This window comes from Moschus berezovskii, chromosome 7, assembly GCF_049115385.1.
Source record: "Moschus berezovskii isolate FMDL1 chromosome 7, NW_MosBer_1.0, whole genome shotgun sequence".
Lineage (NCBI taxonomy): Eukaryota > Metazoa > Chordata > Mammalia > Artiodactyla > Moschidae > Moschus > Moschus berezovskii.
In genome coordinates this window covers 66,986,449-67,008,820 of record NC_142466.1, presented here as the reverse complement: position 1 = coordinate 67,008,820, position 22,372 = coordinate 66,986,449, and the positions used below count along the sequence as shown (strand labels likewise).

Here is a 22,372-nt window from a genome sequence, read left to right as displayed (position 1 = left end):
CTTCTCAGTCTTTGAACATACTGTAACCTCTGCCTAAAATGTCTCTCTCCCCTCCCTGTCACGAACGTCTTCCCTCCCCACCAGCTAAGTTCCGTCATCCTCAGGTGTCAGTCAGTAGATCACCTCTGACAGAAACCCTCCCAGGTGCTCCTTCCAGGTCGGGTTATACGATTCTCAGCACCCAATGCTTATTCCCTGGGTAGCACTTAAGTTTGAACTGTAACTGCCAGTTTATAGGTCTGTTATCTAGACCTATCGGAGCTTCTCACCGGCTAGTACCAGGCCTCACTTATCTCATTGGGGTCCCAACAACCAGCACAATATGTGGCACAAAGAACACACTCAGTATGCTTGGTGAGCAGGGTGGGGATTTACTGAAGAAACTTTGTTCCGTATCGTAACTGGGACAGTAGTTACACGGCTGTACCTATTCGTCAAAACTCATCAAATTGTACTCTTAGAGTGTTATTTTATTTTACACATATTGTACCTCAATACAGTTGACTTGAAAAAGGCTGAATGAATGGAAGCATTTTAATAGCAGCAGTCAACACTATCCCTTTATCAACCAGGTCTCCAAAGCCCTCCCCTTCTCTTGTCCTTCGCCATTCTGACAGTCACCAAGCCCTGGCACAGCTTCCTTCCAATGTCTATCCAAGCCCATTCTTCCTCTAATTATATTTCTGCTATAATTCCAGCCCATCCCCCTGCCATAAACTATCACATTGTCTGCACCCAGCTTCCAGTCTCTCCCTGTTCTGCCTGCCCCCGTTTTCCACTGAGGTAAAATCTTATAAAAATACTATTGTGTTAACACTGCATCTCTGCTCATGAGCCTTTAATAAATGTCAGGCAGTATTCTAAGTATGTCACATACATCTCAGCTACTTCATTAGCTCAACGAAATAGATGCCATCATCACTCCCATTTTATAGATGAATAAACATGGGAGCTCATAAGAATTAAGTAGCTCAGTCTAAGAACACACTGTGGAGTAAGTGGTAAAACTGAGATTTGAAACCAGGTCAACGTGAGTTCTTTCTTTAAAGCAGTTTTCAACTCTTTTATGTTTATTTTAAACATCATCAGAATTCCCCTTTTGAAAGAAATTTCATTTAAAGCCTCATATAAAATTGATAAAAGCAGAGCTGACTTAGCAGGCAGCAGGTAGAAGTCCTGGAGCCCAGCACTGCACGCCCCTCTCCTGCCCCCACCTCCACCCTCCTCTTGCGTTTCTCCTTTTAACTTATTTCCTCTGTTTGAAAAACCTCTGCCCAGCCTTACGCTATTCCTCTTGTGGAATCAATACACTTTCCACAGGTACTTGTCTTCCCACCCCTACCCCCCGCAAATTCACTAGAGCTGGAGTTCTTTAAGAACTGGGGCAATACTCCCCGTCACACTCACCATGTGTTTCCTGGGAAAGGGACAGGTGACCAAGTCAGAGGCCGGACTGGCTAAGGCATGGGCTACAGCCCCAGGCGTGACCCAGTGCGGACAGGAAGAATTACAGGATGTGCACAGACAGTGGGTGACTGTCTCAAACTAAGCACAGATCTGCAAGGTTTCTTTCAACCTCAAAACTTACTGCTCCTAAACCTCAAAAGTTTAAAAGTCTGCGAGGGTTACCCATTTCCCACCACCCTACCCAAATAACACATGCAGACTCTGGTTTGTCCTTGCTCCAGACTGCTCCCCTCCATCTAGGTCCACTTCCACAGACTGACGAGACGACTAACCTAACATACAGCAACGGGAAACGCAACTAAATAAGTGAGCACAGATGGGTAGAAACAGGAAGGTCTGACACAGGAAGGTCTGATAGGGAGTGCTATCTTTGTGGGCCAAAGTGGGAAATGAACAGAATAAGCAGAATGAACAAGATGAGTAATAACTGGTTCCATGGAAGACGTGAGGGAAGAAGTATCTTTCTGGGTTTGTCATGCCAATCTAGAACAACTTTTAAAGAAAGTCAGGCCAAGCAGTCTATGGTGTGAGAAAATAATCTTATCTATGTATTTAAAGTTCCATGATTCTGCAAAACTGTAAAGGCAAGTGTCGTAAGACCATTCTCTAGGGAGTGGGCCACTTGAGAACACGCAGCATGGAAAGAGTTGATCTCTGGGCTGGGAAAGTGTGAAATAGGCACTTGCTCTGGAGCTGGATGGAGGCAGCTACATCCACACAGCAATTTCCATTACTCCTTTGGCTGAAGCTTTGCCTACCCAAGGTCTCCTGAGGCTTATCACCCACTATGCCTAGAAGCCCTCTAGTTTCTCACTGCAGTATTCACCTAGAACATATAGTTGTCTGGGAGAAGAAAGGGATGGCAAACAGGTGCTTTGGCTAGGGGTTTGCAGCCCACAGCCATGGGCACACCCTTACCCTCCAGTGCATATTTCATGTCTTGGGCAAAGAGTTGCCACATCACTTCTGCGCTGACTTTTCCCACATTCAACTCCTGGGGAAACCTGGATGATGGAAAAAGACACAGTCAGATAACAAGGCAGAGGCATTTGATTTGATTAATTCTAAGGCCAATAGGACTAATTCTTGGAGGTCAGATTGAAGACAGGAGAAGCCTAGGAAACAGGGCTAGGCTCCAACTGCAGAATAAGGATCCAGGGCCAGTGGTAGGCAGAGGGACACACTGGGGCAGAGGATCCCCTCAGGCAAGGTGGCTCTATGGGAGATGATGCCTAGAAGGCAGGGAACTCTGGCCAGGAGGAGAAGGGTTGAGGCTGAAAGACAAGCCCAGGCTAAATAAGCTAGAGCAGAAGAAGCAAGAAGTTGGGCATCAGAAGGCCCTTTTTATTCACAGAGGACGGACACATACACGCCTGGTCTCTGGATCCCCAGGGACTCCTAGGGCAGCCACTCCCAGAGGTCTCTCTCTCCAGGGAGGCTGGCTCAGTCTGGGTGGGGCCCTTCATTATGTTTCCACACCTGTCTCCAGAAACAGTTACCCAGACAGATACAAGGGACAGAGGGACAGATGGACGAACAGGAGGAAGAGGTGGCACTGTGAACACACAGAGACAGGAAAGAAAGAGGCTGTTAGACAGGTGGACAAACCAACCACCAAACAGAAAGGCCAAGTGAGGTGATACTTACTGGTTCAGAACGAGGGTATAGGAATTTTTATCTTCCTCTATGATTGACACAATGAGTGTGATGAGTTTGGGCCAGAAATCCAGGTTCCTAATGCTGGGCCCCTGTTCTTCTGGAGGCAGCTCCTGATTCTTATTCCCAAGAAGATGGTGATAGATAGTGAGAGTCAGAGGAGAATATGAAGAGTCTTCCTCTCCCCCTTCCCCACGCCATGCCCCTTCCTTTAGAATCAAGCACCCTTCCTCTCCATAGGAAGAGGACACAACCTTGTCTTCCACAAGACACAACCACCCGTTCTATCAGAGCGGTGACCACTGGGAGGTCCTTGGACAGAAAGAATCTGCCCCTGAGAACTTCTCTCCCAAGCTCCAGAGCATTGCTCTAATAAGCTTGATCAGTCCAGGAGACATAAGATGCCTGTCCCCCTTCCTTCTTCTCCCAGTAGCTATGAGCATAGTGAATTCCTGGTTGAACTAAACAGCCCCTTCAGTCTAAATAGGTCTAGTTCCATGTGATCCTCACTGGCAGTTCTTCTATTCTAGTGGTGGCCCTCCTCTAACATCGCCCACTGCCCCACCACACACAAGTACGTCTCAGCTCTGAAAAGTTCCTTCAAGTTCTACAGGAGCTACAAAACAGATCCAGCATGCAGGCTGGCCCAGCCCTCAGGGAAGCAAAACTTCCCTTAGCCCCCTGAAAGTCATTAGGGGGAAGAACTGCATTTGGAAGCTATTTGCCTAGCTGGATAGAAAAGGCCTTGGGAAGCCAAGAATATTCAATTGGGAAAGGATAGTCTCTTCGATAAATGATGTTGGGAAACTGGATATCCACAAGCAAAAGAATGAAATTGGACCCATATCTTATACCAGCCACAGAAAACTAACTCAAAATGGATTAAGGACTTAAAAGTAAGACCTGAAACCATAAAACTCCTAGGAAAAGAAACATGGAAAAAGCTCCCTGATAGTCATTTTGAATATGACAACAAAATAAAAAGACAACCTACAGATGGTGGAAAGTATTTGTAAACCACCTATCTGATAAGGGGTTAATTCCCAAAATAGATAAGGAACTCAAACAACTCAATAGCAAAAAACAAAACAAAACAAAAAACCCCAATCTGACAAAAAAATGGGAAGAAGACTTAAACACAACACCGGGAGCAGACTGTGGCTCAAATGATGAACTCCTCATGGCCAAATTCACGCTGAAATTGAAGAAAGTAGGGAAAACCAATACAAATGGTATGGACCTAACAGAAGCAGAAGATATTAAGAAGAGGTGGCAAGAATACACAGAAGAACTATTCAAAAAAGATCTTCACGACCCAGATAATCATGATCGTGTGGTCACTGACCTAGAGCCAGACATCCTGGAATGTGACATCAACTGGGCCTTAGGAAGCATCATTATGAACAAAGTTAGTGGAGGTGATAGCATTCCAGCTGAGCTATTTCAAATCCTAAAAGATGCTGCTGTGAAAGTGCTGCACTCAATGTGTCAGTAAATTTGGAAAACTCAGCAGTGGCCACAGGACTGGAAAAGGTCAGTTTTTATTTCAATCCCTAAGAAAGGCAATGCCAAAGAATGCTCAAACTACCGCACAACTGCACTCATCTCACACGCTAACAAAGTAATGCTCAAAATTCTCCACACCAGGCCTCAACAATACGTGAACCAAGTACTTCCAGATGTTCCAGCTGGATTTAGAAAAGGCAGAGGAACCAGAGATCAAATTGCTATAATCTGTTGGATCATTGAAAAAGCAAGAGAGTTCCATAAAAACATCTATTTCTACTTCATTGACTATCAAAGCCTTTGACTGTGTGGATCACAACAAACTGTGGAAAATTCTGAAAGAGATGGGAATACCAGACCACCTGACCCGCCTCTTGAGAAACCTGTATGCAGGTCAGGAAGCAACAGTTAGAACTGGACATGGAACTACAGACTGGTTTCAAATCAGGAAAGGAGTACGTCAAGGCTGTATATTGTCACCCTGCTTATTTAACTTATATGCAGAGTACATCATGAGAAACACTGGGCTGGAGGAAGCACAAGCTGGAATGAAGATTACCAGGAGAAATATCAATAACCTCAGATATGCAGATGACACCACCACCCTTATGGCAAAAAGTGAAGAAGAACTAAAGAGCCTCTTGATGAAAGTGAAAGAGGAGAGTGAAAAAGTTGGCTTAAAGCTCAACATTCAGAAAACTAAGATCATGGCATCTGGTCCCATCACTTCATGGCAAATAGATGGGGAAACAATGGAAACAGTGACAGACTTTATTTTTGGGGGGCTCCAAAATCACTGCAGGTAGTAACTGTAGTCATGAAATTAAAAGACGCTTATTCCTTGGAAGAAAAGTTATGACCAACCTAGGCAGCATATTAATAAGCAGAGACATTACTTTGCCAACAAAGGTCTGTCTAGTCAAAGCTATGGTTTTTCCAGTAGTCATATATGGATGTGAGAGTTGGACTATAAAGAAAGCTGAGTGCCGAAGAATTGATGCTTTTGAACTGTGGTGTTGGAGAAGACTCTTGAGAGTCCCTTGGACAGCAAGGAGATCCAACCAGTCCATCCTAAAGGAAATCAGTCCTGAATGTTCATTGGAAGGACAGATTCTGAAGCTGAAACTCCAATACTTTGGCCCCCTGATGCGAAGAACTGACTCACTGGAAAAGACCCTGAAGCTGGGAAAGATTGAGGGAGGGAGGGAGGAGAAGGGGACGACAGAGAATGAGATGGTTGGCTGGCATCACCGACTCAATGGACACAAGTTTCAGGAAGCTCTGGGAGTTGGTGATGGACAAGGAAGCCTGGCATGCTGCAGTCCATGCGGTTGCAAAGAGTTGGACAGGACTGAGCAACTGAATTGAACTGAACTGAAATCAATGAGGTATCACCTCATATCTGTTAGAATGGCTTTTATCAAAAAGAAAAGAGATAAATGCAGGTGAGATGTAGATTATATCCCTAGTGCTTGACCTTGTTCAAAGAACAGATAGATGAATGAATCAAGGACTGAAGGTCAGTAGAGGGAAATGAAAGACACCAAGGGTTTACTTCAGGCTTCCCTGAGAGCTTAGTTGGTAGAGAATCCACCTGCAATGCAGGAGACCCCAGTTCGACTCCTGGGTCAGGAAGATCCTCTGGAGAAGGGATTGTCTACCCACTCCAGTATTCCAGTATTCTTGGTAAAGAATCAGCTTGCAACGTGAGAGGCCTGGGCTTGATCTCTGGGTTGCGAAGATTCCCTGGAGAAGGAAAAGGCTACCCACTCCAGTAATCTGGCCTGGAGAATTCCACGGACTCTATATATGGGGTCACAAAGAGTAGGACACGACTGAGTCACTTTCACTTTCACTAAGGGTTTACTTCAGTACAAATAATGAGAAAATAAAAGTGAGAGAAAGTTAAAAAAAAAAAAAACAGCAAAATAAAAAGGCTAAAGAAAGTCCTTGAGTGGTTTATAAGGTCTCTTTCAAAGTCTAGATTTATCTAAAACTAGGTCCAACTCCTCTTTGTGACCCCATGGACTGAAGCCAAAAGGCTCTTTAGTCCAAGAATACTAGAGTGGGTTGTCATTTCCTTCTCCAGGGGATCTTCCCGAGTCAGGGATTGAACCTGGGTCTCCCTCATTGCAGGCAGACTCTTTACCAACTGAGCCACCAGGGAAGACCTAGGGAATAGAGACCAAGTATTCAGACAGACTCCCGCATAACTGAAGGATAAAAGCTAAAAACAGTCTTTCCCCAACAGAGAGAATCTGTAGATGGATGACGAAGCCTTGAGTGCAGCAAGCTAAACAAAGGCTCCAGTAGCTCAGATCTCAGGGGAAGGGAGCCTGGAACACAGAAGTGTTCACATGAGTAAGAATAAAATTAACCTCAGGGGGAAAGCAGACTCTAGGAAGGACTAAGAATTCACCTACTCACTCCCTGAATTGAGTTCAAATTTATGTCCCTTTCTTCAATACCAAAGTAAAATTTATTGTTGCTGTTTCTGTTCAACTCAGATATGTAACATCTTGTCCAATGGTTCCTATCTCGCATGATCTAGATGGTTCCCACTCCACAACCCACTCACTCCTGAGAACATCAAGGACTTTTCCTGAGCTCCCTTCCACCACAATCATAGGAAAGAAAGCTGAGGCTTCCAGAACCACTGACAGCTGGCCCCACCTGAGCCCAGTCCTCTTACCAGCTGGTACTGGCGGCTGTACAGGTCATGGCAGTTGTTGAAGATATACTCATATGTTGAGTTCAAACAGGCCTTCACACAATCTTTTACTACCTGGCTGGCTCTTGGAGGGCTCTGAAGCTCTTGCACCTGCCAATTAATTAAAAAAAATATGGGTCCAGGATCCTGCTGACCTGAGTGAGATCTCTTCCTAGAAGTGCCCCCAAACTATCCCAGATTCCTTCATCCTTCTCAAGGTCTCTGGACCTTGCCCTGAGATGAAACTGTCAGGACAGCTGACGGAAGGAACTACCTAGTCCATCCTTCTTGATCCATGATCTTCTTGGAAGTAACTCAGGAACAGATGTATGGAAATGTGGGCTTAGAGGTGATGGATCCTATAGCCTTAGACTATACTCAATGATTCTTAGCTTCCATGTCCTGGGGCCAGGTCCCCAGCCTAGAACCACCCAGCCCAAATTCATCTCTTACCTTCATTCGGAAGAAAGTAATGCTGGTCAGCAAATCCACTGTGGACTTTAAGTCCTGAAGTCGCTCAGGGCTCCCAGCAGGGAAATTATTCTGTTGCAAATCAAGCAAATGTAAGAGAGGAACAGAAGAATATGAAAGCCTTCCCTGCCAAGAAAGGGATCAGAAGCTTCCTAAGGACCACCCAGAGGGATCTTTCCTAGTGAAGCAGAACAAAAATGCTGTAAGCCTACATGTCTCTCTCTCTTTTCCATGGACTCAGGCCCTTGCCAAAAGCAGGTGTTAATAACCCCAGGCCCAGAAAGCAACACGTCCTACCCCCAACCCTACTTTCCATGCAACGTGTGAGTATTTGCACAAATAAACATACAGACATTCACACATACACACACACACACTTTTTTCTTGGGTGAAGAGTCTTACACCCAAACAATGAGTTCTTCAGAAGTTACAATCTAACTGTATATCATGGAATATAAGTGGAGCCACCCTACAGAAAAGACTGGGATCCAGGACGTATACTTTCTGTACAGTGGATCCTGGTTACTCTACCATTCTGGAGCCAGCAGATGGCAAAGCTCTCAGCAGAACTGCTTTTGGAGTGAGTTCCTTAGGATCTTTCCACCTTAGGATCTTTCTTTCCTTTTGGCATGAGTTTTAGGGCGAAGCTGCCAAAGAGAGCTTAAGGAATATGCTGCACCACTCTCCATTTTAAGGGTTGCTTTTTTTAAACCTTCACAGGGCTACTTATATGCCAAGTACAAGATATACAGTCAACTCTCCATTATTCGTGCAAATGGAGGGCACTGAAGGTGCTGATAATTAAAATTGCACTTCTTGACTTTGAGGTTGTTTTATACTTACTTTTTAATGTGGGTATATTGCCTGTTCTGGAAATTCACAACACTTTAAAGCAAGTAATGAAGTCATTCTAAGAAGGCCTAACTTAGGAAGAACAAAAAAACTGCCCATTTCCCTGTCCTGACCTAGACACTCACCTTCCTGCTCTATCTCTGTCCTCCCTCCATTCTAGAAATGGACATATCTGCTACAAATTACTTGCCCAAGCCAAGCTACTCTCTCTTCCCTTAGCCAGATTCGCACACCTTGCCTGGAAAATGAGGAGAATATGGCAAGACACAACAAGAAAATATAACTATGTTTTAAAGGGCATTTCTGGAAGAGATTCTCCTTAGGAGGCTCCCTGATGGGAATGTCATCAGAGAGTTTGGTAGAGTGACATGTGTGGGGTTAGAAAGCCAACTGTCTCTAAAGAGCAACCACACCTGCTACTGTTTAAACACTGTGTGGTCCCTGGAGTTGGAAGACCCACAGGTGTCAGTGATGTTGGCCACACTCAGATGTGATGAAAAGGACTAATTTTCCTTGCTTTCCATTTTTATATTGTGATTGGCCCATAGTCTCTCTAGACTGATCTTGATATTATCCTTCATCCCGCCCCACAGCCGTGTCTTCACTCACCCTGTAGGTAGAGAGGTCAATCCTCAGTGAGTTGTGCAGCTGGTCCAGGAGTTTCACAAATCTCTCTTTCTGAGGGTGGTAAACAAATAATGGAGAAGAAAAAGGATCAGTTCCTGAGCCCTCAGACTGTAGCAAAAAGAGAACCATCTTGGGGTGAGGAGAAAACACTGAGTTGGGGACATATCAGGTCTCGTATTTGCCAAAGAGGAGAACAACAAACCACGCGAAGGAGAAATGGGATAGGTCGTTCCTGTTCCATCTCTTAGCATTCAGTTTGGAGACTCTTCCCACACTGACAAGAGGAGATATGTTTCTGGGACTGGAAACAGCACTTAACACAAATCAAGAGGAGATGACCAGTGCATCTCCATCCCGCTGGGACTCTAACTCATCTCAGGAAACTCTAGACATAGTCTCCAGCTTATTCCTGAGTCTGTGGGGTCCTAACTTATCTTGGGATAGCTCTTAACAGTGAAATGGCCACAGCCTGGCAGTGACGAGGGGAGAGAGAAATACTGATACATTGGGAAGGTGGAACCACATTCCACATCATTTCCCTTAGTTTATACATTTCAAATGTCAGAATAAATAATGAATACTATTTGATAGTTTATTTTTATAAAAGTATAGTTAAATATGGAATCACGTTCCTGCAGGCTATTCGTATAGCAGTCCTAGAACTCACATATTGATAATATTATATAGCATTAGACATTAAGTAAATAGATACTGTGAAGAGACAAAAAGGAACAGATATTTGACTGGCTTAATCAATGACACTAATTCCTCTACAGAAAGACTATCAACATCAAAAAAAGTGACTACTACCAAGGAAAAGCACTCAGAGATCAGAGAGACTGATTTGGGAGTATCAGTAATTTTATGTCTAAAGAGTAGTCTTTGTGGTGGATCAGAAATATTCTATCCAGTTTATATTGAACTTACATCAGGTGACATTTAGAGCAATGATTCAACTTCTCAGATACCTTAACGACAGGAAAGGGCATACCCTGGATCAGGAAAACAGTCCAGACACTAAGAAAGGGTTAAGTTCAGGTATGTACTGGTATTCTCTCTTAGACGTCAGACCATATGAACTTAAGTGGTACAAATCTGTCAGAGAGAGACTGAATAATAAGAAGGTTCCTTTGTGAACCTGCGGGGCTGAGGAACATGATGACTCAACCAAGCTTTTGGCCCAGAGAGTTCTCCCTCAGCCCACGTTGTGCCCCTACCAAACCACCATGGTGCTATTCCACCTTTTCTCATTTATCCATATCTGAGGAGAGTCTACTGGTATAGACTAAATACCCACAGGGAAACAAGTTCACTATCTAGGTGGCACTATATATTTGAATTTTTAGGCATATCAGCTCTGCAGTACCAATTGAAAAATCAAACTCTTGTTAATTGATAATAGTCAGGTAACATGTTTTAACATCACACTCACCCCAAAGTTGGAGGCTGCAAAACGATCAGATGCAGAGACATTGGTGGAGGCAGTTGTGTGGGCATAGTAGGCATTGATGTTGGCCAGTAAGGTGCTCATCACTGCTGGCACACCAGGACACATGTACTTGGATGACAAACATGCAAAATGCCTGAAAAACAGCATCTTAAGCCTCAAAGGCTCTTCAGGGTTTGTGACAAAAGCCAAGTAATCAAAAGATCCCACTCTTGTGTATGAAGCTTATGATCACCTGGGCAGACAAAGATTTTCATAATTTATTTATTCAAATATACTTTCAATGAACACCTACTATGTGCCAGGCCCTATGCTAAGTTCCAGAATCCAAAGAGGTGATAGCCTGGCAAGTGTCAGAAAGTAAGTCAGTAACTTAAGGCATGCTATGCAAAAATTCTGTGGGAACATACAGGAAGGTCATCTAAATTAGAATGGCTGGGGGCTAGAACGGACTAGAAAAAAGGCTTCTCAAAGAAGAGATGGTTGAAACTAGTCTTAAAAGATAGTAATAATTAATCATTGGGGAAGTATGCAGGCAAAGGGAAACTGTATTTCAAAAACAAATCTCTTCATGGAGAAAGTCATTCATTCGGGAAACCTTCCTTATAGCCATTGTTCAAGTGTTTGACAGACAAATACTAAGAAACGACAGAGGAGCAGCAGACAGAGAACAGACAGTTAAAGGAGTTTATCCTAGATGCTATGGTACTTTTTAAACAAAGCTTTACTGTGATCAGATTAGATTTTCGAAAAGGTCACCTTGATGGTAAAAATCAGAAAAGAAAACTTTGAGAGAGGTAAGACTAAGACAGAGAGACCAAGTAAAGAGTTATTGCAATCACTCAGAAAAGAAGCAACAAGGCAGCAAATGGAACAAAGAAATGGTTAAGAGCATAGACCCAATAACCAGATTCTAGGGTTGAGTCACAGCTCCACCACTCAGGGACCTTAGATAAATTACTTCAACTTCTTTATGCCTGTTTTATATCTACAAAATGGAAATAATAACGACCTGGGGATGAAATGAGTTAACATTCAAAAATTACTTAGACCAGTGCCTAGCACGTAAGGCAATGGTATAAAGAATTTGTTATTATTATTACTATCATTATTACTGAGCTATAGCAATACTGATTGATTAAAAACATTTCTAGGAGGTAGAATCTAGAGGTTTTAGAGACTGATTACATGGTGGTAGTAAGAAAAAAAGTTTGGGCTGACAACTGAATTTCTGTTTGGATAATTGTGTAATAAACTGTTCCATTTACTAAAATAGGAAATACAGGAAGAACAGAACAGATTTGCTGGAGATAATGTTGATTTGGATTTTGATCATATTGAGTTTGCAATGCCTGTGGCAATACCCAGAAAGCAAATCAAAATGGATCTGAAACTCAGGAAAAGATCTGGTCTGGAGAAAGAGATCTGGGAGTCCTAAGCTCAAAAGTAGTAGTTGAGGTTATAGGCTTGAATGAAGTCATCCAGGGAGTGTGAACAGAGCAAGAAAGGCAGGGGGGCCGTTCTCCAACCTCATTCCTCAACATATCTCTCCATCTAGACAAAACTTCTTGTAATTCTTTGAATAGTCTATGCTCTGTTGCATCTTAGCATTTCTTCACATGTCCTACCAGAAATGCCCTTCCCTCTTTTCTGTATTTCAAGTGTCAGCTCTTCAACAGCTTCCCTCACAGGCCTCCCCTCAAATTTAGATGCTCTGATAATACACTGTGATTACTTCTCGATAGCACTTATCACATTATAATGCAATTGTTTGTTTACTGGTCTGTCTCTCCAGTATTCTTGCCTTGAGAATCCCATGGATGGAGGAACCTGGTGGGCTGAAGTCTATGGGGTCGCTAAGAGTCGGACATGACTGAGCGACTTCACTTTCACTTTTCACTTTCATGCACTGGAGAAGGAAATGGCAACCCACTCCAGTGTTCTTGCCTGGAGAATCCCAGGGACAGGGGAGCCTGCTGGGCTGCCATCTATGGGGTCACACAGAGTCGGACACGACTGACGCTACTTAGCAGCAGCAGCAGCTCTCCTGCTACACCAAGTTCCCCAAACACAGAGGCCCCTTTATTTATCTTTGTGTTCTCAGCATGTGGCACAACATATGACACATACAAAGAACTAAGTCAAACTAAATAAAAGGAGCACAGCCAGGGCACCAGCTACCTTCTGCTTACCCAGTGCTGTTTCCTGTGCAGAGCTCTAGTGGCAGCCCCCCAACACACAGCCTATATCTCGTCTCACAGTACGTGGGGATTTCTGTCATAGCACGTGTACCCTGTTTGCTCAGGCCTGTGATGACTGGGCAAGTCTATTCTTGTATACACACCCATGCCCTGTGAATTCCGGGGTAGACAGACAACTCCCCTCTCCCCGAGTTACTGATAAACACACTCCCTTTATACATACACGCTCTCTGCCTTGGGGTACAGATCCACCTCACCCAGCTCAGAGAGGGAAATCAGTGAATCACTGCATAGTACCCGACCAGGGACCTGTCCACTCCATCAGTGTACCTCCATTAGCTATTTCAAGAGTTAGGAAACATTTCTCAGGGCCCCAGGGAAGCCTTACGTCATGGCCTGATATATGGACTCAATGCCATAGCGCATGGCAAATTCATCCACAATTTCCTGGGCAGTCTCATCAAAGTACACCTTCCACGCATCGTCTCCTCGAGCCTCAGGGATCTGGACTCCTCCACTGCCCTGAATGTCCGTGAGGTAATGGAAGAGGTTCTATAGGAGACACAGTAAAATATATATTGATATTAAAGAGTTAAACTATATATTAGGAAAAAACCCTGCTGGTAAAGACCAAGAGAGTGTGAATAGGGTTCAACAGAAATTCTGTCCTTCTAGTCACTGCTCAGTAACAGTCTGTTCTTGCATTAGTAAAAGAGAACTGAGGCTGGGACTGTTTCTTGGGCTTGTTCGCCACAGCACAGTGAGCCAAGAATAAAATAAAAATGGGCTCCAGAACTTCAAGTAGCAAACCATCCTACTTATTGTCAAAGGCACCTCCCAACCTAGCTTTCTGGCACCCCATCTCCCAAGAGCTGGCTCACCTCATGGAGACACGTATACTGCACATGATATGGGGCTACCTTCTCCTCCCCCTTGATCTCCACGCTGATTTGCAGTCGGATGGCCCCCGAGACGGCTGACTTGTCTGTTCTCTTCTCTAGGAGGAAAGAAGACTGGAGATTGACCACAATGCAACTGCAGACACCACAGACAGCTCCCATCCCGGCTTAACCCAAAGGAAAGGAGGCGCTGACACAAGTGTTCACCAAACAGGTGAACTCACTGCAGTGACCGTATACGTCACAAATACCCCAGAACTGGCTGGGTGGGAGGAAAGAAGTGCCCAGTGAGCTAAAGGCACTAGGGGTGAGATCTCACTTTCTGAAAGCTGGAAAAAATGTTCAGCTAGAGTGCGCCCCAGACACCCCCAGGTCCCTGTCCCCGTCTCTATTCGTGGTGGTTCTCTGCTGGGAAAGCAAGCTCGGTATGGAGATGAACATGCTCTGGGGACTGAGTGGTGGACTCGGTAGGCAGGGTTTTCCCCAGGTTCCCCAGACATGCTCTCCCTTCCCAGAAGCTTTCTCTGGTCCTGCTTCCTCACCCAAGTTGTACCAGACGTCCATTTCGCCACTCAGTGTTCGAACCTCAATGATGGTTTGGCCGAGGAAATCATCAGATTCTCGCTTTAGCCGCTGCTTTACTCGTGACTTGATGTCATCATCCTCATCCCACACACGTACCTTAATGCGGTCGGAAGAGTTGTGGCACTCACTGTAAGACAGTCAGGCAGGTTCTGTTAAGGACGGACCCAGCAACCCTCTCTCTTATGACTTCCACTTCCTTCCCAAAGCTCTACCAGCTGCACTTGAGGCTGATAGAGGAAGAGAAGGAGTCAAACAACACTGGTACTCAAGTCCCCAGTGAGTCAGGCTATCTGAGCAAATGGCTCTCCACTCCTTAGCCTGGGTAGTTCTCTCCATACTATTATCCAGCCCTGACTGTGCTAGACAAAAGCGGGGAGGAGAGGAGTAATTAGGGACAATTTTGATTTCCTGCCAGCTAGTTATATCAATGAAACCAACAGAAAACAGCCTGATAGATGCCACAGAACCCTAGGAAGCAATTGGTAGTTCCCTCCCCAGAGTCCTATATGAAGTCCATAAAGATGTTAAATGTTCATGGTAAGCCCATCTGGTCATATTTGCTTTAGTTTTCTACCTGAAATGAAATGAAAGTCACTCAGTCATGTCCGACTCTTTGTGACCCCATGGACTATACAGTCCATGGGATTCTCCAGGCCAGAATACTGGAGTGGGTAGCCTTTCCCTTCTCCAGGAGATCTTCCCAACCCAGGGACTGAACCCAGGTCTCCCGCATTGCAGGCAGATTCTTTATAAACTGAGCTACCAGGGAAGCCCCAACATCCCCATATATCTGGGAATGCGCTTGGTGAACTTCTCTCATTCTCCTTTTTTTCTTTATCATTCTTTAATATCCACTTGACTTGTCATTTTCTCTATGGTGCTTGCTTTGGAGGGGTAGTTTGCCAGGTACCTCCCTCACACTCTCCATCCCCAGCAGTTGCTTTTTGGATCCCTGTTGCCTTATCTAAAAGTTGTACTTGGCAGAGTTTCCTGCTCCTTACCCTATGTTCTCATAACGTCTTTGCACATTCTGTTAAAATATTATAGGATAACTACTGGTCTATTGAAAAATAACAGACAAATCACCAATAAGCCTCTTAAAGCCAGGCATTGTCTTATACATTTTTAGACAGACAATATCATGTAGAGTGTCTTATACAGAATACAAGTATGTGTTAGTCACTCAGTCATGTCTGGCTCTTTGCAACCCCATGGATTGTAGCCCACCAGGCTCTTCTGTCCATGGAATTCTCCAGGCAAGAATACTGGAGTAGGTAGCCATTCCCTTTCCAGGGGATCTTCCCAACCCAGGGATTGAACCTGGGTCTCCCAGACTGCAGGCAGATTCTTTACCATCTGAGCCACCAGGGAAGCCCATAAAGAATACAAATTGCCTACTAAATGAAAAGTGGGCAAAACTGACTATAGAGCCAATTCATTTAGAATTAACTGCAAGTATCGCTTTCTTGGCCTTTTACCAAGATCAAGTGTAGAATTAACCATAAGTAATGCGAGAGACGCCGGCCCCGGCGCAACGAACCACGCAAAGAGGTGCGGCCGTGAGGAGCTACCCCACGCCTGAGGCCAGGGCCGGCGGCGGAGAGGAGCTACCCCACGTCCAACAGGCGGTGGCTGCGCGGGCGCAGGAGGGCCGAGAGGAGCTACTCCGCGTTCAAGGTCAGGAGGGGCGGCCTCGAGGAGATACCCCTCACCCAAGGTAAGGTACAGCGGCTGCACTTTGCTGGAGCGGCTGTGAAGAGATTTTCCACGACCGAGGTAAGAGAAACCCAAATAAGACGGTAGGTATTGCTAGGGGGCACCAGAGGGCGGACAGACTGATATCATAATCACAGAAAACTAGCCAACCTGATCACATGGACCACAGCCGAATGTGGTCCACTGGAGAAGGGAATGGCAAACCACTTCAGTATACTTGCCTTGAGAACCCCATGAACAGTAACAAAGGGCAAAATGATAGGATACTGAATGAGGAATTCCCCAGGTCAGTAGGTGCCCAGTATGCTACTGGAGCTCAGTGGAGAAATAACTATAGAAGGAATAAAGGGATGGAGCAAAAGCAAAACCAGTACCCAGTTGTGGATGTGACCAGTGATAGAAGCAAGGTCCGGTGCTGTAAAGAGCAGTATTGCATAGGAACCTGGAATGTTAGGTCCATGAATCAAGGCAAATTGGAAGTGGTCAAACAGGAGATGGCAAGAGTGAACGTTGACATTCTAGGAATCAGTGAATTAAAATGGACTGGAATGGGTGAATTTAACTCAGACGACCATTATATCTACTACTGTGGGCAGGAATCCCTTAGAAGAAATGGAGTGGCCATCATGGTCAACAAAAGAGTCCGAAATGCAGTACTTGGATGCAATCTTAAAAATGACAGGATGATTTCTGTTCGTTTCCAAGGCAAACCATTCAATATTACAGTAATCCAGGCCTATGCCCCAACGAGTAATGCTGAAGAAGCCGAAGTTAATCGGTTCTATGAAGACCTACAAGACCTTTTAGAACTAACACCCAAAAAAGATGTCCTTTTCATTATAGGGGACTGGAATGCAAAAGTAGGAAGTCAAGAAACACCTGGAGTAACTGGCAAATTTGGCCTTGGAGCACGGAATGAAGCAGGGCAAAGGCTAATAGAGTTTTGTCAAGAGAATGCACTGGTCATAGCAAACACCCTCTTCCAACAACACAAGAGAAGACTCTACACATGGACATCACCAGATGGTCAACACCGAAATCAGATTGATTATATTCTTTGAAACCAAAGATGGAGAAGCTGTATACAGTTAGCGAAAACAAGACCAGGAGCTGACTGTGGCTCAGATCATGAACTCCTTATTGCGAAGTTCAGACTTAAATTGAAGAAAGTAGGGAAAACCACTAGACCATTCAGATATGACCTCAATCAAATCCCTTATGATTATACAGTGGAAGTGAGAAATAGATTTAAGGGACTAGATCTGATTGATAGAGTGCCTGATGAACTCTGGACGGAGGTTCGTGACATTGTACAGGAGACAGGGACCAAGACCATCCCCATGGAAAAGAAATGCAAAAGAGCGAAATGGCTGTCTGAGGAGGCCTTACAAATAGCTGTGAAAAGAAGAGAGGTGAAAAGCAAAGGAGAAAAGGAAAGATATAAGCATCTGAATGCAGAGTTCCAAAGAATAGCAAGGAGAGATAAGAAAGCCTTCCTCAGTGATCAATGCAAAGAAATAGAGGAAAACAACAGAATAGGAAAAACAAGAGAGCTCTTCAAGAAAATTAGAGATTCCAAGGGAACATTTCATGCAAAGATGGGCTCGATAAAGGACAGAAATGGTATGGACCTAACAGAAGCAGAAGATATTAAAAAGAGGTGGCAGGAATACACAGAAGAACTGTACAAAAAAGATCTTCACGACCAAGATAGTCACGATAACGTGATCACTGACCTAGAGCCAGACATCTTGGAATGTGAAGTCAAGTGGGCCTTAGAAAGCATCACTATGAACAAAGCTAGTGGAGGTGATGGAATTCCAGTTGAGCTATTTCAAGTCTTGAAAGATGATGCTGTGAAAGTGCTGCACTCAATATGCCAGCAGATTTGGAAAACTCAGCAGTGGCCACAGGACTGGAAGAGGTCAGTCTTCATTCCAATCCCAAAGAAAGGCAATGCCAAAGAATGCTCAAACTACCGCACAATTGCACTCATCTCACACGCTAGTAAAGTCATGCTCAAAATTCTCCAAGCCAGGCTTCAGCAGTATATAAACCGTGAACTCCCAGATGTTCAAGCAGGTTTTAGAAAAGGCAGAGGCACCAGAGATCAAATTGCCAACATCCGCTGGATCATGGAGAAAGCAAGAGAGTTTCAGAAAAACATCTATTTCTGCTTTATTGACTATGCCAAAGCCTTTGACTGTGTGGATCACAATAAACTGTGGAACATTCTGAAAGAGATGGGAATCCCAGACCACCTGACCTGCCTCTTGAGAAACCTGTATGCAGGTCAAGAAGCAACTGTTAGAACTGGACATGGAACAACAGACTGGTTCCAAATAGGAAAAGGTGTACGTCAAGGTTGTATATTGTCACCTTGCTTATTTAACTTATATGCAGAGTACATCATGAGGAACGCTGGACTGGAAGAAGCACAAGCTGGAATCAAGATTGCCGGGAGAAATATCAATAACCTCAGATATGCAGATGACACTACCCTTATGGCAGAAAGTGAAGAGGAACTCAAAAGCCTCTTGATGAAAGTGAAAGAGGAGAGTGAAAAGGTTGGCTTGAAGCTCAACATTCAGAAAACTAAGATCATGGCATCTGGTCCCATCACTTCATGGGAAATAGATGGAAAAACAGTGGAAACAGTGTCAGACTTTATTTTTTTGGGCTCCAAAATCACTGCAGATGCTGATTGCAGCCATGAAATTAAAAGACGCTTGCTCCTTGGAAGGAAAGTTATGACCAACCTTGATAGTATATTAAAAAGCAGAGACATTACTTTGCCAACCAAGGTCCGTCTAGTCAAGGCAATGGTTTTTCCCGTGGTCATGTATGGATGTGAGAGTTGGACTGTGAAGAAGGCTGACCGCCGAAGAATCGATGCTTTTGAACTGTGGTGTTGGAGAAGACTCTTGAGAGTCCCTTATACTGCAAGGAGATCCAACCAGTCCATTCTGGAGGAGATCAATCCTGGATGTTCATTGGAGGGACTGATGCTAAAGCTGAAACTGCAATACTTTGGCCACCTCATGAGACGAGTTGACTCACTGGAAAAGACTCTGATGCTGGGAAAGGTTGGGGGCGGGAGGAGAAGGGGACGACGGAGAATGAGATGGCTGGATGGCATCACCGACTCTGTGGACATGAGTTTGAGTGAACTCCGGGAGTTGGTGATGGACAGGGAGGCCTGGCGTGCTGTGATTCATGGGGTCGCGGAGAGTCGGACACGACTGAGCGACTGAACTGAACTGAACTGAATGTTCAAGCAGGAACCATTCGGCTTCTTGAAAAACAGGTGCTCCCCTCAGTAACTATCACCTCTGGACTGGAGATTGCTTTTATAGGCCCCAATCCCTTTTCCCAATCTCCTTCCAAGGAGCCAAGAGCAGAAGGTCTCTACATAAGCTGCCTGTTTGGCTGATTCAGACTCAAAGTCCTGGTCCTAGGCATTAACGGGGGTGTGATAAAGCATCTGGATTCACCAGACACCAGTCCAGGTTCTAGGCTACAGCTTGCCATTTTGCAGCTGTCATCCCTTACTGTCATATGAAATAGTCTGCACAAAAGTGAGATACTGAATAGAGGAGAAGGGAGTGGACGCTGAGGCAGAAAGAAAAGCAGAGCCCTTAAGGGAAATGGAAAATTCTCCAAATCCAAGGTTCCTATCTTCAAGTCTATCTACTTGTAGGACAAGCTGTTCCCACCCCACTCCCTAGAAGAGACTAACTCTTCCTAGGGGTTAGGAAAATAAAAAGTCTAGCATTACAGGATGGCAGGGCTGGAAGGCACACAGTTGCATGGCAGTCTCTGGCTCTGTCACTCAGCTGTAGTAAAATCTTGCTAGCACTAGAAAAAGCAGTATGGTTTGCCCAGGGGCCCCTTTAATAGCCCGAGTTAAGACTTGAGTGCAGTAACCCTGATACAACAGTCTATGAGGAGACCTAGGAAAAGAATAAATGCTAGCCAATTAAAGCAAGTGAGAAATGTGTTTTCTCCATTGCCTCTACCCCATCTCTCTTAGAGTCCAAGTCCAGAACAACAGGATTTAACGCTGTTCCCAAAATATACACAGTCCCAGGAAAGACAGAGCCCACTACAACTTACAAATGGAACTTCTCCTCCCAAATAGGATTCAGGTTTCCAAAAATGGTCTTGGTACGCTTCTTGGTTTTGCCCACTTGCACAGTCACATAAGGGTCACTGGATCCTGTCTTGTCCTTGGCTTGTAGGCCCTGGGCACACACCACTGCAACCCAGACACACACAGAAGGAGGTTTCAGAGTACACTCCGGAATTCATGAGCCCTCCAAAGTAGGATTCATACTTCCCACCTTAGAACACCCTCTATCTGCTCCTTGTACAGGAGCAGACTTCCTCACTCCTCCACTTCTATTCTTAGCCCTAGGCTTTTCCCTCAAAGCCTAGCCCAGGAATCCTACCTCTTCCCTGGACCCTAACTGACCACTTGCCCAGACAGGTCCTTACCTGTTCTGATACATGCATGCTTCAGTCACATGCACCTAGCTAATAAATCACTGGTTAACTACTCCCTGATCTCCTGCCTGTCCCCTTTCCCTCAGCTTCCCAGCTCTTATAACATCAAACTGCTAATCGAGTCTGTAATACCAGATTGTTACAATCCTTGCATTATCATTCAGATTGCAAGTGTCAGTCTTGCGTCTCCCAGCACCACTAGCATTGGAGTCTAGAAGAGGAGGAGTGATGAATAATGAGAGCTTCATTCTGTATTCTTTGCCCCCCAGTCCCTGTTTCTTCATGCTCAGGATGCTTCCTCCCCAGGCTCCTTCCCATAGCCGAGGCCCTCCTGTCCCCTCAAACTCTGGCCTGCTCACCAGTGATGGTGATTTTGGCTGACCATTTGGAGGTGCCATCCAACACACTCTGCTTCACTGTTTTCATTTGTTGCACATGGGTGACTTTGCTCACATTGAAGACATCCCGGATAACCTCAAAGATCTCTGGCTTATTCCGCTCTCGGATCTTCATGCGGTCCTTCATGGCCATGATGATGTTCTGGGTCCGGTCCTCTGCTCCATGTTTAGAGCTCTTTTCTGCAGCCCCTGAAGAGTGGCCAGAGACAGAAAGTAGGGTAACCAACAGGTCACCTACCAGATCAAGGATCAGGCTGAAGAATGGGGCTTAGGAGATGTCACTGAGCAGTGAGAGAAGCTTAGGAAGACTGGTATTTCTCTGGGAAAAGTTGGTATCGGTGGGGCCTGCTAGTTTAATGCCTGGCCAGTGGAGTTTAAAAGGCAACTCAAAGAGTAGCAAAAAGTTGATCATTGTTATATGTTAACAATATAACTAATATGTTGTATTACTCCATTCTCTCTATTTAGAAACATATTGAGTTATTCATCAGTCAGTTCAGTTCAGTTCAGTTCAGTCGCTCAGTCGTGTCCGACTCTCCGCGACCCCATGAATCACAGCACGCCAGGCCTCCCTGTCCATCACCAACTCCCGGAGTACACTCAAACTCATGTCCACAGAGTCGGTGATGCCATCCAGCCATCTCATTCTCGGTCGTCCCCTTCTCCTCCCGCCCCCAACCTTTCCCAGCATCAGAGTCTTTTCCAGTGAGTTTTTCATGAGAAAAGAAAAAAAAATGTAGCTCAGTCTGCAGCTGGTTTTGTCTTTCTTCCATCCACATGCTTGTTGAGAGATACCCCTCCAAGTCTAAGGCCAAAATATCAAAATAGGTATCCCAGTTATCAGGGAGCAGTTGTGGATAGGCACAACTCCACCAAACTCATCCAAACGCCAAGTCGTGATATAGATCTCAGAATTCACCATAGCACGTAGCTGGGCACATCCTCCCCTGTGGCTCCAGTGTCTCAAATCTCAGAAGACATTGTAGTGGTGAGAAAATTATGGCTTTGTTATCTGACAGACTTGGGTTTCAATCCTGAATCTACTACTCCCTGCTGGGTAAATACATTTCTTCTATGAGAAGAAAGTGGCACTTATCTCTCAAGATGTATAGTAAGCATTTTATTAGCATAAAGCATCCAGCCCAGTGCCTGCCATTTGACACTGGGCTGGGTGCTTGATTTACTGAGTAACAAACACTCTCCACTCTTGTTACCATCAGTATTATCCTGACAAGGCCAAGGGCCATTTTTACCAGCCATGACCCCAGCCAGCTCATCTCTGTTATCCTAAGGATTATGGAGGAACAGAAATTTCCTGCAGCGTATTTCAC

At 44.9% G+C, this 22,372-nt stretch overlaps 1 protein-coding gene across 3 annotated transcripts in view; it reads right to left on the bottom strand.

The window, feature by feature from the left end:
• The window catches only part of UNC13B (unc-13 homolog B), a 227,491-nt gene that overhangs the window by 11,187 nt on the left and 193,932 nt on the right, over positions 1–22,372 (bottom strand). For all 3 annotated transcript variants that reach the window (XM_088837952.1, XM_055426973.2, XM_055426974.2), the window contains 11 exons: positions 21,003–21,230; positions 20,254–20,395; positions 14,379–14,548; positions 13,819–13,934; positions 13,326–13,489; positions 10,722–10,872; positions 9,272–9,340; positions 7,793–7,882; positions 7,322–7,450; positions 3,115–3,242; positions 2,386–2,471 (listed from right to left, as the gene is read on the bottom strand). In XM_088837952.1, the coding sequence (XP_088694078.1) occupies positions 2,386–2,471; positions 3,115–3,242; positions 7,322–7,450; positions 7,793–7,882; positions 9,272–9,340; positions 10,722–10,872; positions 13,326–13,489; positions 13,819–13,934; positions 14,379–14,548; positions 20,254–20,395; positions 21,003–21,230 (1,473 nt within the window). The remainder of the gene's footprint in view (positions 1–2,385; positions 2,472–3,114; positions 3,243–7,321; positions 7,451–7,792; positions 7,883–9,271; positions 9,341–10,721; positions 10,873–13,325; positions 13,490–13,818; positions 13,935–14,378; positions 14,549–20,253; positions 20,396–21,002; positions 21,231–22,372) is intronic.